Here is a 17,511-nt window from a genome sequence, read left to right on the forward strand (position 1 = left end):
AGTCCATATTTTATTTAAATATATTGTTATAAGAAATAAAACATCTTGAGAGGCTACTGAAAAATTAAGCTGAAATACATTGAGGGATTCTCCTTTATTCTTAAAGTGCCATCATAATTGTTAAAGCAATACAAATATAGATTCATGTTTCAGAAAACGTTAGCTTATTGACACAACTCTGTGCAGACAGAGATATATATATATATATATACACTATTTCCGGGTTATTCCCTAAAGTCTGAATAGCTTTGTACATGGGGCAAAACCATCTGGTTGCATAAGGGGCTATTTGGACAGTAAAATCCAGACATTGTTAATGCTATTCAACAATGTCTGAATTTTGCAAAACAGGTCCCAAATGGGCCTGAATTTGGTCTGTATGTGTATAGGATTTGGATTCGAAAGCACTGATTTTAATCCGGACACCGAATGCATCCGGTTAATTGCTGAAAATTCAATCGGAGTGACCAAATTCTGACCATATTTGGCTTTAATAAATCTGAGAATTGTCTCTGCGGTCAGAACTCAGTCATTTTCACCCAGTGTATATGAACAAATAACCCTGTATATGTGAACATAAACAAGAAGTGTATTTAGGATGTTTATTAAAAAAAAAAAAAAAAGCACAAAGATAGCTACCGTGACCAAGACGTCTTGGCTTTGTGCCTTTCCCAGTCCGTTCATTTCAATGGCACTATCCTTGTATTTTCTGATTTCTTTTCGTTTCTGTAAATTTGCCTTTGCTTTTGTCAGCTCATTCTTCATGTGCTTCTCGAATACGTCACAAGTGGTTTTAGTCTTATCTTCATTCTTTAATTCCCAGAGATCATGCAACTCTAGCGGATGCCTGTATCCTTTTACAATAATTCTAGTAATAAAAAGTAATAATATTCTAACATAAATGTACATTATTATTATTATTGCCATTTGTATAGCGCCAACAGATTCCGTAGCGCTATACATTGAAATATATCCATTGAAAAAACATTCCAAGCCCAAAGAAACAAAACCTACACATTTCAACTAAGTAAGTAGGAGCAGGATTTACAAAGCAAGTAGGAGCAGGATTTACAAAGCCACTTCCTGATTTGGAGAAAGATCACTGCAGAAGCTGCAAACATAGGAGTTTTGCAGCAAAAGCAAGAATTTCAATCCAAAGTATCCATTTATTGTGCAATTATATATTTGTTTCTATAAAATGGGGGAGGAGATCAACTCCAGCTTAAAGTGTTCTTTAAATAGTTTCAAAAAAACCCTGTCAGTACAGTGGCGAGAAGAAGGCAATTTGTCCTTAACAGTGGCTGCATTTCACCATTCAGCTTTACTATGTCATAACTTAAAAGGAATTAATTTGAAAAAGTAGAAAAATAATTCCAATCTCAAATTTAAAGGAACACAATAGGGTAAAGAAGACAGACCTGTATTCCTGACCCTGTAGTGCAAAACCCCCCATGAAGGTGGCTTGCCCCCGCCCCCCTCCCCTTAAAAGCATGAAAAACTCCCCTTATTTCCAGCGCTGTGCGGGTCTGCCGGCACTGGCAACGCCGTTTTGGTGACACCAGAATTGCCTATTTTTAGCCAATCCAATGCTTTCCTATGGGGAAAGCATTGGATTGGCTAAAATCGGCAAGGGGGTGCAGAGCGTGGGGACGCTGAACGGCAGAGCTGCCTACTGTGCAACACTGAGCCAGGAAGCACCTCCACTCTGAGGAGTGGCCACTTTGAGGTGTCCCTAGGGGCAATGTAAACACTGCTTTTTCTCTGAAAAGTCAGGGTTTGCATGAAAATGCCTGAATATAATGATTATACTCACCAGAACAACTACATTAAGCTGGAATCCAATATATGTTTAAAATGAACTAAAAGTGGTTGTAAAAGCATGATATTACCTTCCAGTAGAGTTTGAGGCTAATATATGGGTTTGATTCTAAATATCATTTGTAGACCCACAGCTGCCCTGAATGAAACATGCATCTTGATGCTTATGATTTGAACCCATACTTTATTTGCACATCCAAATGAAATATTTCGACTATGTCAATGGTGCACTTACTGGAGCGAAGTTTCTGTGGTTGGTGTACTTGTCTCCACTAGATGAAAGGATATTTTTTTTCTCAAAACTGCACTGGGGTGGAAAAAACGTAAAGGGACACTATAGACACTCAGACCACTTCATCTCAACGAAGTTGACTGGATGTCAAGTCCCCTTCGTTTTAATCCCACAAGTGAAGAACATTGCCATTCTGACAATCACTAGAGGCGTGTAAAACTCAATGATTTTTGGACTTTGATATGTCACTTATATAGCACTGCTGTACATGCTAATGGATTTTATGTAAACCATAACAATGCAAATAATATAAAGCATTGTTACCTGTTATACCAGTTGAATGTGATCCTACTTAAAAATGATGCTGTCAGCTCTGGATTCTGAAATCAAAAAGTTAATAAATTAAATAGCATATAAAAACATTTAAATGTTTTACACTAATTGCCAACCTTGCTTTTTGTTTGCAGTATAACATTACAGTTATACTTTGAAGGGACTACACAGTATATACCGTAATTTTCCTTGTATAAGACTATGTTGTTTTTTTTTTTATAAATTTCTAAATTGGGGGTCGTCTTATACTTGGAATGTCACTGGGGTTAAAATAAACACTTGTATGTGGGCCTAAGCCAAGATAATGCCTGCCGAGTTTCATTGTGCCACGGCCCACACACATACCTGGCTTCCCTCCCAGCGATCCATTTTTGAAAGTTTTGGCAAGGAGGAAGAGGTCCCTATATGCGTGGGATGTCAGCACTTACCACCAAGGGAGCTCAAGGGACATGCAACACCATACAAGGTGCAGCCACCTCAGCTAGGTCTTGTTTTCTGATTTAATTTATAGGGATGGAAATGTGGATCAGGGAGCAGAGGGAATACGACTGTAATATCCCAGCATGCCCTCACACCACCTGCTATTTTGTGGGAGCTGTAGTCTCCCAGCATGCACTATGGAGCCATTAACTTCACAGAGTACTGTAGCAAAGGGGAGGCATGAGAATCAGAAGTGTGTTGTTCTCCTCAGAAGTTACCTTGAAAATATCAAAGTTGTCATATCTGATGTTTAAAATATTTATTTCTTAATTTTTTGGCTAAAGAAATAGGGGTCATCTTATACACAGGGGCATTTTATACACGGAAAAACACAGAATTCTTCCTTGTCGTTACGTATTAAGCAATCATTAGTTTGGTATATATTTCTTTTAATGTAGTGGCAGTCTTATGTAAATTATGATCATACACTACAACTAAATCCCTATTCCTTTTGTTTAATTCTGGTGTTAAGCTAGTCTGAAGTTGAGTGTGCCGAACCTTAGATGTGTATTGAGAGATAGTGATATACATATTGGAAATGTATTGTTTACTTTTATTAAATATAGGATGAGCAAATGCTGTTTTTTACCGCATGGTAATTAAGAATTACATGGAAATTTTAATAAAAACTTAGTAAGTGCTTGAACGTAATTTTTCTACAAGTTGTTCAATTCCCCATGATTCTGCCAGTATCGTCCGTACTGGTTACATAGATAGGAGTTATATGTTTTTATGTGATACAGAACATTATCAGACACATGCTATTTCTGTACCTTTTTGGTCAGCTCATTTTTTTCCGAGATGGCAGAGATAACCAATATAAGAATTTGAAGACCAAAAGAGATGAAAAACAGGCACACTCGGCCAATATCGAGGTCATCTCCCTAACAAGTGAAGAAAAAGCGAAGATAACAATTAAAATTTAGAGGTTTATTAACAGAATAGAAAAGAGGTCGGCATCTTTTGGCACTCCGTATTCTGACATGGACTACATCTCCCCTGATACTTTGCCAGCATTATGGCTGAAAGAGCATTTTGGAAGAAGTATCCCACCACAAGACGAGTGCCAAAGGTTGCCTACCCCTGCACTAGTTAATGACTGAAATATGAAAAAACATAGGTTCTTTATATACATCCTAAATTTGTTTCCCATCACTCTTCTGTATTTCTACCCCAGAAATGTAGCTTTTGTTTTTTTTCCCCCACAACCTCATTGCACTATTCCATCCGTGCTCACTCTCCCCCATGCAGATGTGTGTGTGTGTGTTTGTGCGCGCGCTTTGGTAAGGGGTTTACTGGATCTATTGGCATGGATATTGTTATAACCATATATAACATGACATCTACTCATCCCTGCATTCTCATATAGTCTATTAGTCGCTGCATTCTCATGAAGTCTATTAGTGGCTGCATTCTAATGAAGTCTATTAGTGGCTGCATTCTAATGAAGTCTATTAGTGGCTGCATTCTAATGAAGTCTATTAGTGGCTGCATTCTAATGAAGTCTATTAGTGGCTGCATTCTAATGAAGTCTATTAGTGGCTGCATTCTAATGAAGTCTATTAGTGGCTGCATTCTAATGAAGTCTATTAGTGGCTGCATTCTAATGAAGTCTATTAGTGGCTGCATTCTAATGAAGTCTATTAGTGGCTGCATTCTAATGAAGTCTATTAGTGGCTGCATTCTAATGAAGTCTATTAGTGGCTGCATTCTAATGAAGTCTATTAGTGGCTGCATTCTAATGAAGTCTATTAGTGGCTGCATTCTAATGAAGTCTATTAGTGGCTGCATTCTAATGAAGTCTATTAGTGGCTGCATTCTAATGAAGTCTATTAGTGGCTGCATTCTAATGAAGTCTATTAGTGGCTGCATTCTAATGAAGTCTATTAGTGGCTGCATTCTAATGAAGTCTATTAGTGGCTGCATTCTAATGAAGTCTATTAGTGGCTGCATTCTAATGAAGTCTATTAGTGGCTGCATTCTAATGAAGTCTATTAGTGGCTGCATTCTAATGAAGTCTATTAGTGGCTGCATTCTAATGAAGTCTATTAGTGGCTGCATTCTAATGAAGTCTATTAGTGGCTGCATTCTAATGAAGTCTATTAGTGGCTGCATTCTAATGAAGTCTATTAGTGGCTGCATTCTAATGAAGTCTATTAGTGGCTGCATTCTAATGAAGTCTATTAGTGGCTGCATTCTAATGAAGTCTATTAGTCCCTGCATTCTAATGAAGTCTATTAGTCCCTGCATTCTAATGATGTCTATTAGTCCCTGCATTCTAATGAAGTCTATTAGTCGCTGCATTCTAATGAAGTCTATTAGTCGCTGCATTCTAATGAAGTCTATTAGTCGCTGCATTCTAATGAAGTCTATTAGTCGCTGCATTCTAATGAAGTCTATTAGTCGCTGCATTCTAATGAAGTCTATTAGTCGCTGCATTCTAATGAAGTCTATTAGTCGCTGCATTCTAATGAAGTCTATTAGTCGCTGCATTCTAATGAAGTCTATTAGTCGCTGCATTCTAATGAAGTCTATTAGTCGCTGCATTCTAATGAAGTCTATTAGTCGCTGCATTCTAATGAAGTCTATTAGTCGCTGCATTCTAATGAAGTCTATTAGTGGCTGCATTCTAATGAAGTCTATTAGTGGCTGCATTCTAATGAAGTCTATTAGTGGCTGCATTCTAATGAAGTCTATTAGTGGCTGCATTCTAATGAAGTCTATTAGTCCCTGCATTCTAATGAAGTCTATTAGTCCCTGCATTCTAATGAAGTCTATTAGTCCCTGCATTCTAATGATGTCTATTAGTCCCTGCATTCTAATGAAGTCTATTAGTCGCTGCATTCTAATGAAGTCTATTAGTCGCTGCATTCTAATGAAGTCTATTAGTCGCTGCATTCTAATGAAGTCTATTAGTCGCTGCATTCTAATGAAGTCTATTAGTCGCTGCATTCTAATGAAGTCTATTAGTCGCTGCATTCTAATGAAGTCTATTAGTCGCTGCATTCTAATGAAGTCTATTAGTCGCTGCATTCTAATGAAGTCTATTAGTCGCTGCATTCTAATGAAGTCTATTAGTCGCTGCATTCTAATGAAGTCTATTAGTCGCTGCATTCTAATGAAGTCTATTAGTCGCTGCATTCTAATGAAGTCTATTAGTCGCTGCATTCTAATGAAGTCTATTAGTCGCTGCATTCTAATGAAGTCTATTAGTCGCTGCATTCTAATGAAGTCTATTAGTCGCTGCATTCTAATGAAGTCTATTAGTCGCTGCATTCTAATGAAGTCTATTAGTCGCTGCATTCTAATGAAGTCTATTAGTCGCTGCATTCTAATGAAGTCTATTAGTCGCTGCATTCTAATGAAGTCTATTAGTCGCTGCATTCTAATGAAGTCTATTAGTCGCTGCATTCTAATGAAGTCTATTAGTCGCTGCATTCTAATGAAGTCTATTAGTCGCTGCATTCTAATGAAGTCTATTAGTCGCTGCATTCTAATGAAGTCTATTATTTGCTGCATTCTAATGAAGTCTATTATTTGCTGCATTCTAATGAAGTCTATTAGTGGCTGCATTCTAATGAAGTCTATTAGTGGCTGCATTCTAATGAAGTCTATTAGTGGCTGCATTCTAATGAAGTCTATTAGTCGCTGCATTCTAATGAAGTCTATTAGTGGCTGCATTCTAATGAAGTCTATTAGTCGCTGCATTCTAATGAAGTCTATTAGTCGCTGCATTCTAATGAAGTATATTAGTCCCTGCATTCTAATGAAGTATATTAGTCCCTGCATTCTAATGAAGTATATTAGTCGCTGCATTCTAATGAAGTATATTAGTCGCTGCATTCTAATGAAGTGTATTAGTCCCTGCATTCTAATGACATCTAATGGCATTGGCACCTGAATTCTAATGACATCTACTGTATTCTAAATATGTCTACTTATGGAAGGCAGCCATTAGAGGCACAGTTAAATGTAAGCATTCTTGTATCTTCCAAAAGGCAGTCTTTTACATTACAAGTTTGAAACTAAAGGACCACTGCACCCAGACCATTTAATTGGATAGAGGTAGTCTGGGTGCCCTTAGTAGTCTTTTAATAGCATACATAGATTATAAAAAATACCCATCAATATACGATTTTACTTCTGACCTGCAATAACTTCCGAGTTATAGTCTGAAATGGGAAAATTCCAGAAATTACAGATATTGTCCAAAAAGTAAAGAGAACCCCAAAATCCTTTCTGATACAGTAGCGCCGACTGTGATGAATAATTAGCACCATAATCTAAATAAAAGAAACAGGACATTATTAGTCAAAGAGCAGAAACGTTAACAGACATATCTACATATATGCAGGGACAAATAAAAATGATTCCTTACCCATGTGGCAGCAAAGAGTGAGGGATTGACATATAGAACAGTGGGTAAAACCTGAGAGGAAGAATTCCCATTAACATGGTCCGACACAGTAAGTCCTATTCCAGCCAAGGATGTAAGAAGAAGTAATAATGTGAGGCTCTGAAACAAATGAAATGGTTGCAGAAATATAGAACATTTTATTTTCTTCATTAATCTTCTACTGTTTGCAGATTTCAAAATAAATAGCTACGTAAATAAATAATTCTCCAATCCAAATACATTAGTCATTTTTTTCTTCAAATTAATTATGTTTATTGCACTTTAGCATAACAGCGTGGACTTACCTGCTTAGCTATATAAAGTTTAGTGATGGGGGATTTAACTTTTCCTTTTTTACATAGTTTAAGAAGTTGACAGGGAGCAAAGAGCCAGAAGAAGATGAGTGGAATCCAAACTAGTACAGTTTGTTCAAAGCACAACGTCAAATCAGGATCCGGCCTCTCCAGCAGGGAGTTATTCTACAATGCAAGACAGCACATATGGTTCCATTTAACATGTTCATCTACTATACTACATGCATTAATGCAACTGCATTTTCTCATTGCAGAACATAAACAAAACATTATTAATCTTATAATTCATATTGTTTAATTATGGCTAAATGTTTTGCATCCAGAGGGTAAAACTATAAATTTTACATATATATATAAATATATATACATATATATATATATAAACAGTAAAAAGCAACCCTTATCTAATTATATTATCTTTCCAAAATAGTTCTTTACTCATGTTTTTTCCCCCCATAACTGGAGCTAAGCCCGCAGCACAAGCTAAGCTAATCTATGCAATACAGATCCTGAGAAGTACATCAATTTCAGAATCCTTGCACAGTTTACTCTGTAGTTATTTAGTAATACAACCAGTTGAATCTTTATACTCCATGTTAACTTTGGGTTAGGACTCCATATTAAAATCTCATGACTTATTTGTAGACTTAAAGGCAACATATAGTCCCGAAAACAATTGTGATTTCGGGACTACAGGCTTCCTTCTTCCAATGTGCACACTGACCAAACACGTTTGCCCAGTAAAAATGAATCTAAATAATTACTCATCTTTTTTCGAGCACCGGGAGTCCTTTGCTGTAGCCTTCAGCCATGCCTCCGCTGATATCGGCAAGCCTGCTGACGTTATCCATCATCTCGTCCAATCCAATGCTTCTTATAGAGAAGCATTGGATTGGACAACGCAATGATATTATCAGCAACATCTGATTGCAGGACTGCGTTTGACTCCGTTATGGAGATGGAAGCGCCTTTATTTTACCATTACCAGTACAAGCAGTCCCCCAAAGTGGAAATGGAAGTTATAATAAAAGCATGTAATGAATATATTATACATATAAATGTATAATATATTATAAAATAATTAAAGCATTTTTGATACATTATACATATATCATACATCTATAATTTTATTGTTACTGTACTTTGATATAGATATATATATATATAAACGTATAATGTTATATATGTATAATATATTAATTAAATTCTTAAATTATTTTACGATATTTTATATATATATATATATATATATATATATATATATATAACGTATAATGTAATTATATATGTATAATATAGTAAATTCTTCAATTATTTTAAATATTATATATATATATATATATATATGAGTGTTTTAAAACAGTGAAATGTACAATGAAATCATCAGTGTTTTAAAACACTCATATATATATGTGTGAAAAATGCAAAAATAAATAAATAACAAATATGAACATTAACTTTGGCCAGGGTTTGTGACTAAGTGGCTACTAAAAAAGGCTGGATATACCCCATGTTGAATACCCTAGGTTGTCTTCTTTTGCAAATGGTATTCCATGATAGAGGTAATTGTAGCGGATTGGTACCGGGCTGTCCCACGACATGTATGAGAATAAGTGTATTTGGTCATATGGCTGGTTTAATGTGTATGTACATGTATAGAAAGCATGGTATCCGGGTATAATGACAGTTAAATGTATGTAAAGAATTGTATTCCTCTAGTTGTTCGGTAGAATCATTCAAATAAAACAAGGGAATGAAACTACCGAACAACCAGACCACCCAGGAATGAGTGTGCCTCCAATTACCGTTTGCAACAATGTTGCAAACAGGTAATTGGCAATCAGTGCAGTGTGGTCTTTGTCCTCTGGGTGGCCGCCATTCGGGAAACAAACACGTGGCGGCGGCCATCTTAAACTACCGAACAGCGGTGTTTTGCCGTCGAGTGTCTGGAACTAAAATCGGACACTTGACTAGGCAAACACCGCTGAGACCTCCATACTTCCAGAAATTCGTATGGAAACTACCGAATGACCCGCCGTTCGGTAGAAAGAGCCCCATAAACAAGGGAATTCATTCAAACCCTCTCCAGGCTCTATAACACAGGCAATTCGCCTGTTTTCATTCCCTTGTTTGTGACCGACCGCAGGGCCAAAATGCATGGAACTGTTTTCGGATACTTTACCCATGCGGTCGGTCAAATCTTTGGAACCCCATATCTCACGAACCATTCATCCGAATGGGCTAATTTTTAAGTATGTTGGTCCCCCAGAATAGAGCTATCTGGGGATGTTGGATTTGTGGATGTACCCCAAGTATTTAGGGTACATCCAAAACTCGGGGAAAACTGTGTACACAATAAGGGGATTATGATGCTAGAGGAGGGGAGGAGATCTGTGGGAGGTTACTACTTAGAGATTGGATAATGTCTTAAGTGATAGAACCTCCTCCCTTGCATGGGAGAGGGCTTTATAAGGAACTGTGGAATAAAGCTTGTCAGTCTACTCCTGAAACTGTGTGTCGTCCAGTTATTGGGATTGCGATGGGGATACTGCTGTATTACTTTACCTGCTGGAAACCTTGCCTATGGACTTAACATCACCTTGTTCCTGAGCCTCACTGGAATCTCTAGTGGAGAATAGCTGTGCAAGATCGGCTCTCCGCTACAGTAATTATCATTCTTGGGCTGCCATATGGTCACAAAAGCAAAATAGGCCCAGGAAACCAATCTGGCAAACTGAAAAGTGCAAGCCCTATATTGATCCTGTATCTTTCCAAAACACCATAAAACCTGTACTTGTGGGTTACTGTTGTATTCATGAGAGATTGCTAAATACAAATATGCTTTCTTTATTGCAGTAAAAGCTATCAGTATTAAGACATTCACAGTTAAAATGCCATGCAGCAGTTGCAAATAACATTTCTAAGATTTTATTCATAATAAATTATTTTTAATATATAAATATTTGATTTGAAATGAAAGCCCTATTTTTCCTGAACAAAATGATATATAATAGGTGTGGGTTCACTTAATATGAAAGAGGTGAATTATTGTTGAACAGACATGCTGATCAAATTCTAGGTTTTGTTTTGATTTTGATCAGAACTTGTACAATTGCCACCATCCTTAAGGGGTTAAACAGATCTTTTATAGGCTGTTGATTCAAAGGAAGGCACAAACTCAGCAGTAGCACCTGTAGGAGCCCCCAGAGACACCATTACGACTGCAAGAACCAACATTCTAAACTGTTCCAGATTGCTGGGAGAGGTGACCTTCAAGGAAAATGCTGTGGTTCTATACAGTGATTTTCCTTTTTCAGTTCTCACAGAGAAGAGACAGCTGGCTCCAATAGCTAGAGCTCTCAGAGATCACTTCATCAAATACCGATGGAGCGCAGAATGCTCCACTGTGGTTCCTTGGGGCACCGATGTTCTCACCCCATCCTCCGCAGAGGATCCAGAGAGACTACTATGTAAACTGTGTCTACCGTCCTTTCCCACAACAGAGAGGACATCCCAGAATTAACCGCCACGAGAGAAGAGGAACACGGGGGGCGTGAAGATCCAGAGGCTTCGTAGAGTCCCTGGCTAAGACACAGCCATCCAAAATCTAGTCTACCATGTCGCTAACACTTATACGTCCAGCATTTTGGATTTTTAATATTCCCTTTTACTGCTAATGTTTAATAAACTCCACATTGATAGGAATATTGCCTAGTTACTTGTTTTATTGCAAAGTGCAATAAGCGGTAAAATGAGCACACAGTTTATCATGCTGTACCAATGAGTATCCTAGTCTGTTACCATGCTCTTGATTCTATTTTTGTATTACTTTTACCTGTATGCTTTGTCGCCTGTATGACTAATGTACTTCTTAATCAGTCTATTTCAATATTTCACATAATGGCTCCAATAAAACACAAACAAAAAAAAAAAGAGAGAAAAGAAGGCACAAACACTCAACTTGAGTCTATAGTGGCAATCGGATTTCTCCTTGGATTAACAACCTGTACAATTTCATAAAAAAGTGACCCACTTATTAAGCTGCCACCCAAAGTGGGAGACATTATTCAACCAGTTGACTACTTTGGACAAGCAAACCACAACATGCCCATTTCATATTCTAACTTTTGTTTAAACCCCAGGGATTATTTATAGGCACTATATATTGTAGTACTTTGTCCTCAACAGTGAGATTACCTACTTAATATTATTTAATGTGCATTGGAAACATCAAAAAAGGGGAATACTGAAAACTGCTTGGAATTTGACTATGTTCAATATTCCATGACTCTAGAATGGTAAAGTGATTAGACAAGCAAGTTAAAATTCAGTCACAGTAGTTATAGGGTGAATGTATTTAAGTTACAAACATTTGATAATGGATAGTACAGTGAGTCATGCAATCAATGTGTGTCTTTTAAAAATAAATGTATCGTTAATCATCTATATAACTACAAACACAGGACAGCTCTGGTTGTTTTGGAGCCAAGCTCATTAGGGGGCTTTGCACCCATCAAGCTTTATCACGTTCTGAATCCAAAGGCAGGTTCCCACTTGGTACTTTGTTGTGTTCCATGGCTCATAAATCGGAAGACATTGCTAAAGAGTTCCATACATTTTATACACAACTGTATAATCTTGAGTTGTAGAGGAAAATCTTAACAAAAATTTAAAAACCAAAATATACAAAAATACAACTATGTGTAATTTTAGATACTGCTGTAAGAAGAATAGTGAATCTTTAAAGTGTGTGTTTAATCATTATAATACATAACCTAAATTGCTGCATTTTTGGACTCATGTTTTCCACATTACGGTAAGTTACTTCAGATAAGCAAAGCAATATCCATAAATATTGATCTAATAATTATTTAGCCTGTCTGTAATTTATGTACCTTTATTAAGGTATGCATCTATGTATGGTATTATAACATTCACAAAAAAAAAAAAGGGAAAAAAATAGAAACACAAAGATACCATTCTTCCAGAAGATTGTAAATATTCTGATTAAGATTAGAAGAGTGAGATGAAAAAAAAAAAAAGATAATGGCAGACATAGTGAGAAGACAGAAATATGTAACAAAAATAGGTAGGAATGAATTCACATATCCAAACAGGTATCTGTAATTACCACACTAAAATAAGGCAGCATTCTTCTTTTTACACTACATTTGAAAGATATAGAACACAAAGTTCATGAAACATGAAACGTGTTTTAACACCAAAAATGATTTGACAAAACTTTCGGGACAGATTTCTATATCCTACCTCCAAATTACAGACGTTCCCCACTACTTGTATCACATCTAATGGCTATGATTTGCCAATTACCCTAGGCAGGGGAGTTTACAGGGCTGGCCCTTATCCCACTTATTGTTTAATATAACCTTCCCCCCCCCCCCCCCCATATAAAACAAATAGTAATTTAACTCTCTCATACCTGATATACATTTACATGTTAATGGCTGCCTACCTAGACTTACTATTTCTGATGCCCCAGCCAACAAACACTTTCTCTCCCCAACAATGTATAGTTCACCATTTGGCCCATTCACAAATTGTTTTCCTAACTCAGACACTGAAAAATATTTTAACCATCCTCCTGGTTTCCTATTTACGAGCTAGATATCATGTGGTCTCCATACCGGGAATCATCAATTTTGTTTTCTTTATCCACTTTTATTACTCCATATTTAGAAACACAAACTTCTGCAATTACATACAGAGAAATGTACTATAAGATCTTTCATTATGCTTGCCCGCCCCTGGTGCTGGAAAAGGGTAAGTAAAAGTTGTATTTTTTTAGGTATCACTGCTCACTTACCATATACATGGAATGGATTCGATACATATAATATGGTAATTTACGGTCTATTGTATGCCCGATTCATCAGTTTATGTGCATTTTTACTGTGTGTGCTATCTCACGATCAAGCACTTCTGTGTGAATTAGAGCACTGTCACTAGAACCAGCACTGTGCTTTCTTAAAGGGACACTATAGTCACCTGAACAACTTTAGCTTAATGAAGCAGTTTTGGTGTGTAGAACATGCCCCTGCAGCCTCACTGCTCAATCCTCTGCCATTTAGGCGTTAAATCCTTTTGTTTATGAACCCTAGTCACACCTCCCTGCATGTGACTTGCACAGCCTTCCATAAACACTTCCTGTAAAGAGAGCCCTATTTAGGCTTTCTTTATTGCAAGTTCTGTGTAATTAAGATTTTCTTATCCCCTGCTATGTTAATAGCTTGCTAGACCCTGCAAGAGCCTCCTGTATGTGATCAAAGTTCAATTTAGAGATTGAGATAGAATTATTTAAGGTAAATGACATCTGTTTGAAAGTGAAACCAGTTTTGTTTTCATGCAGGCTCTGTCAATCATAGCCAGGGGAGGTGTGGCTAGGGCTGCATAAACAGAAACAAAGTGATTTAAATGACAGTGAATTGAGCAGTGAAATTGCAGGGGAATGATCTATACACTAAAACTGCTTTATTTAGCTAAAGTAATTTAGGTGACTATAGTGTTCCTTTGATGCCAGAAGTAGTGTTTGAAGTGAACAGCACCTGTTGGGGGTTCAGCTCACCCTACTAGACAACAAGGAATAAAAACGTCAAGCAGGTGGTAGCATACACACACACGGTCCTCAACACACACAATCATCCTAACACACACACACACAACACTACAAGCACCCTTCCTACACATACAAGACTATAAACTACTTCATCACACACAACACTACAAGCATAACACTACAAGCGGTCTACAAGTGAAAAACAGCAAAATAAACTTTGCAGCCTAACAGACAACGATACAAGAAGAGTCCCCTCACACAGCCTTCATCACTCAATTACTGTCCTATACGAAAGAGTCTGCCAGAGTAATACAGGGAAATAGAAAAACATAAAAAAGAATGGTGGGAAGAAGGAAATAGAGATTTTCAGAGGGAGAATATCTGGATGAGAGACTGAAGGGTAAATAATATTCTTGCACCAGACCTGCTTCCAAGTTGATAAATTGAGTATCATGAAAATGGGAAAATCATATCTAGCACACACTTGTAAACTTATGACAAGCTAAATTGTTCTTGGTTAAATGTTAACATAACAATACAAATAATACACACACATATACACACAAATAGTGACATAATTTATTATTATTGTATTGGTAGCCTGAACTCTCCCTCAAGGGATTATGGAATTTTAGATGTGATGTGATGTTTCACTGTGACTTTTCCCAATTGTACTCTTTTTGTGTTTCTCTTTTCCTTGATCCAATTGCCATCGATTTGTACTTCCACATACATCAGTGGTAGGCTTGGAAATGTTAGCCCGGAGGACAAGTACAAATGAATGTCTTATTTTGTGCACACAACTCACAGATATCTGTGTGGATGGTCCTACTGACACTGAGTAAAATATATTGGTTTTACAGATAGAGGTAGCTTGAGTTGCGAGGTATGACATCATCCATGCAACTTTCATATCTATGAATAGCACTCTAATCGTTCCATCTCATGTGTCAATGGTTTGAGTACCCCACATAATAATTTATCGAAAAACAATTGCTTCTAAGTGACCACCTAGACGAGAACAATTAGAACTTAAACGAAAACAAAGGCAAATGCTTATGCAACCAGGCCATGGCATTTCGCCTCTCAAGGGGTCATCCAGGCTGGTCAGCCCTCCCCCTTGCAAAATCATTGTTTACTGTGTTGCAATTTTTCTTACTTGTGGTGGGCGCTCCTTCAACGAGTCAGATATCTGTTTGGATGGTCCTACTCACACCGAGTAAAATATATTGGTTTTACAGATAGAGGTAGCTTGAGTTGCGAGGTAGGACATCATCCATGCAACTTTCATATCTATGACCTGCTCAGGATGATGGATCATTTACAGAGATCTGTACATTCCTAAGAAATTCAGACTCTTTCTTAGAACACAATTGGCAGCAATAACAACTGTATTGATTTATGAATTTCATTAGAACTTTCTCATCTCAGCTTGCAGTCACTTGTGAACACCTCCAGGGACATCATAGATCATGGTCTGGCAGCCTGGCCAACCACAGATACTGCTGTACACCAAAAATATAATTCGGCCAGTCCAGGCCTTGAGAATACCATGATCGCAATCCACCAGGCCAGACATAAAATCATAAAGTGCTAAGCTAAGACAAGTTGTTCATATTCCCTACTTACTGTCTCACTCCTACTATGCAAAAAGACATTTCAAAACACTACTGCTGCATCTAATCAGCTGCTGATGAAACCTTAATATTCAAATGGATAGTAGCCAATTGTCCCCAAACCCCACTTTTAAGGCATAGAGGAATCTCAGTACTGCTATGAGACAAAGTGGCCTAAATCATTTGGGAATTTAAAGGAACACTATAGTCACCTAAATTACTTTAGCTAAATAAAGCAGTTTTAGTGTATAGATCATTCCTCTGCAATTTCACTGCTCAATTCACTGTCATTTAGGAGTTAAATCACTTTGTTTCTGTTTATGCAGCCCTAGCCACACCTCCCCTGGCTATGATTGACAGAGCCTGCATGAAAAAAAACAACTGGTTTCACTTTCAAACAGATGTAATTTATCTTAAATAATTGTATCTCAATCTCTAAATTGAACTTTAATCACATACAGGAGGCTCTTGCAGGGTCTAGCAAGCTATTAACATAGCAGGGGATAAGAAAATCTTAATTAAACAAAACTTGCAATAAAGAAAGCCTAAACAGGGCTCTCTTTACAGGAAGTGTTTATGGAAGGCTGTGCAAGTCACATGCAGGGAGGTGTGACTAGGGTTCATAAACAAAGGGATTTAACTCCTAAATGGCAGAGGATTGAGCAGTGAGGCTGCAGGGGCATGTTCTATACACCAAAACTGCTTCATTAAGCTAAAGTTGTTCAGGTGACTATAGTGTCCCTTTAAGTATCTATATTGTTCTTTCTGCCTTACTCATCCGGTCTATCAGTCATCGGCTTTTGTCATTGTTAGGCTCGAGTTTGTAATTTATGAGACTTAATAACCCTAGTTATTTGTATTTAGTTTAACCCCTTAAGGACCAAACTTCTGGAATAAAAGTGAATCATGACATGTCACACATGTCATGTGTCCTTAACGGGTTAATGTGTTTGTTTGTCAGTTATTAATGTCTTGGCATTTTTGGATTGTTGAATAGTCTTGGATAGCAATTGTGTTTTAATTGATTTTGGTAAAGTGTAATTTTCTAAGTAAGAAAAAAATTGTCAACCGCTTCTTAATTTTTTTTTTTTAATTTGTAACATTCTTGTTTCTTTTCAGTATTTTGCCTATACTACAATATATTTTTAATAGTTTTGTTGAAAACAAAAAATACACACAAAAGTGACAAATAACACTTTAAGCAGTGGCGTCGCTAGGGGGGGGCCAGAGGGGGCCATGGCCCCACCCACATCATGCTGTGCCCCCCCTTGGGCCCCCCCAAATGCCGGCAACCTGCTGGCCATGTGTTTAGATTATATTCCCTCGGGCTGTAACAGTCTGTGACAGCCCGAGGGAATGCAGGACAGTGCAGCTCAGCTGGAGGCTGTCTGTGGCCGGAGAGAGCACTGACAGGCTACCCGGCACAGGCCCCGCCCCCAAACGAAGCCCCGCCTCCCGCACATAAGCCCCGCCCCCGCCGTTAAGCAGCAGCCCTTGCTGCTGCTGCAAAGGCCAGAAGATGGCTGACCCCCAGCAACAGGTAGGCTTGATGTGTGTGTGTGTGTGTGTGTGTGTATATGGACTCAGCAGTCTGTGTGTGTGTGTGTCTGGACTCAGCAGTCTGTGTGTGTGTGTGTCTGGACTCAGCAGTCTGTGTGTGTGTGTGTGTGTGTATGGACTCAGCAGTCTGTGTGTGTGTGTCTGGACTCAGCAGTCTGTGTGTGTGTGTCTGGACTCAGCAGTCTGTG

The 17,511-nt window shown here is 37.7% G+C and overlaps 1 protein-coding gene across 1 annotated transcript in view; it reads right to left on the reverse strand.

Moving 5' to 3' along the window:
• Positions 1-17,511, reverse strand: part of ABCC2 (ATP binding cassette subfamily C member 2) — a 62,080-nt gene that overhangs the window by 38,957 nt on the left and 5,612 nt on the right. Inside the window, exons 2-7 of the mRNA XM_063434151.1 lie at positions 7,565-7,738; positions 7,242-7,379; positions 7,012-7,146; positions 3,637-3,747; positions 2,375-2,430; positions 640-868 (exon numbers count right to left, since the gene is read on the reverse strand). Of these exons, the coding sequence (XP_063290221.1) occupies positions 640-868; positions 2,375-2,430; positions 3,637-3,747; positions 7,012-7,146; positions 7,242-7,379; positions 7,565-7,738 (843 nt within the window). The remainder of the gene's footprint in view (positions 1-639; positions 869-2,374; positions 2,431-3,636; positions 3,748-7,011; positions 7,147-7,241; positions 7,380-7,564; positions 7,739-17,511) is intronic.

The sequence above is a fragment of the Pelobates fuscus genome, chromosome 10, assembly GCF_036172605.1.
Source record: "Pelobates fuscus isolate aPelFus1 chromosome 10, aPelFus1.pri, whole genome shotgun sequence".
Classification (NCBI taxonomy): domain Eukaryota; kingdom Metazoa; phylum Chordata; class Amphibia; order Anura; family Pelobatidae; genus Pelobates; species Pelobates fuscus.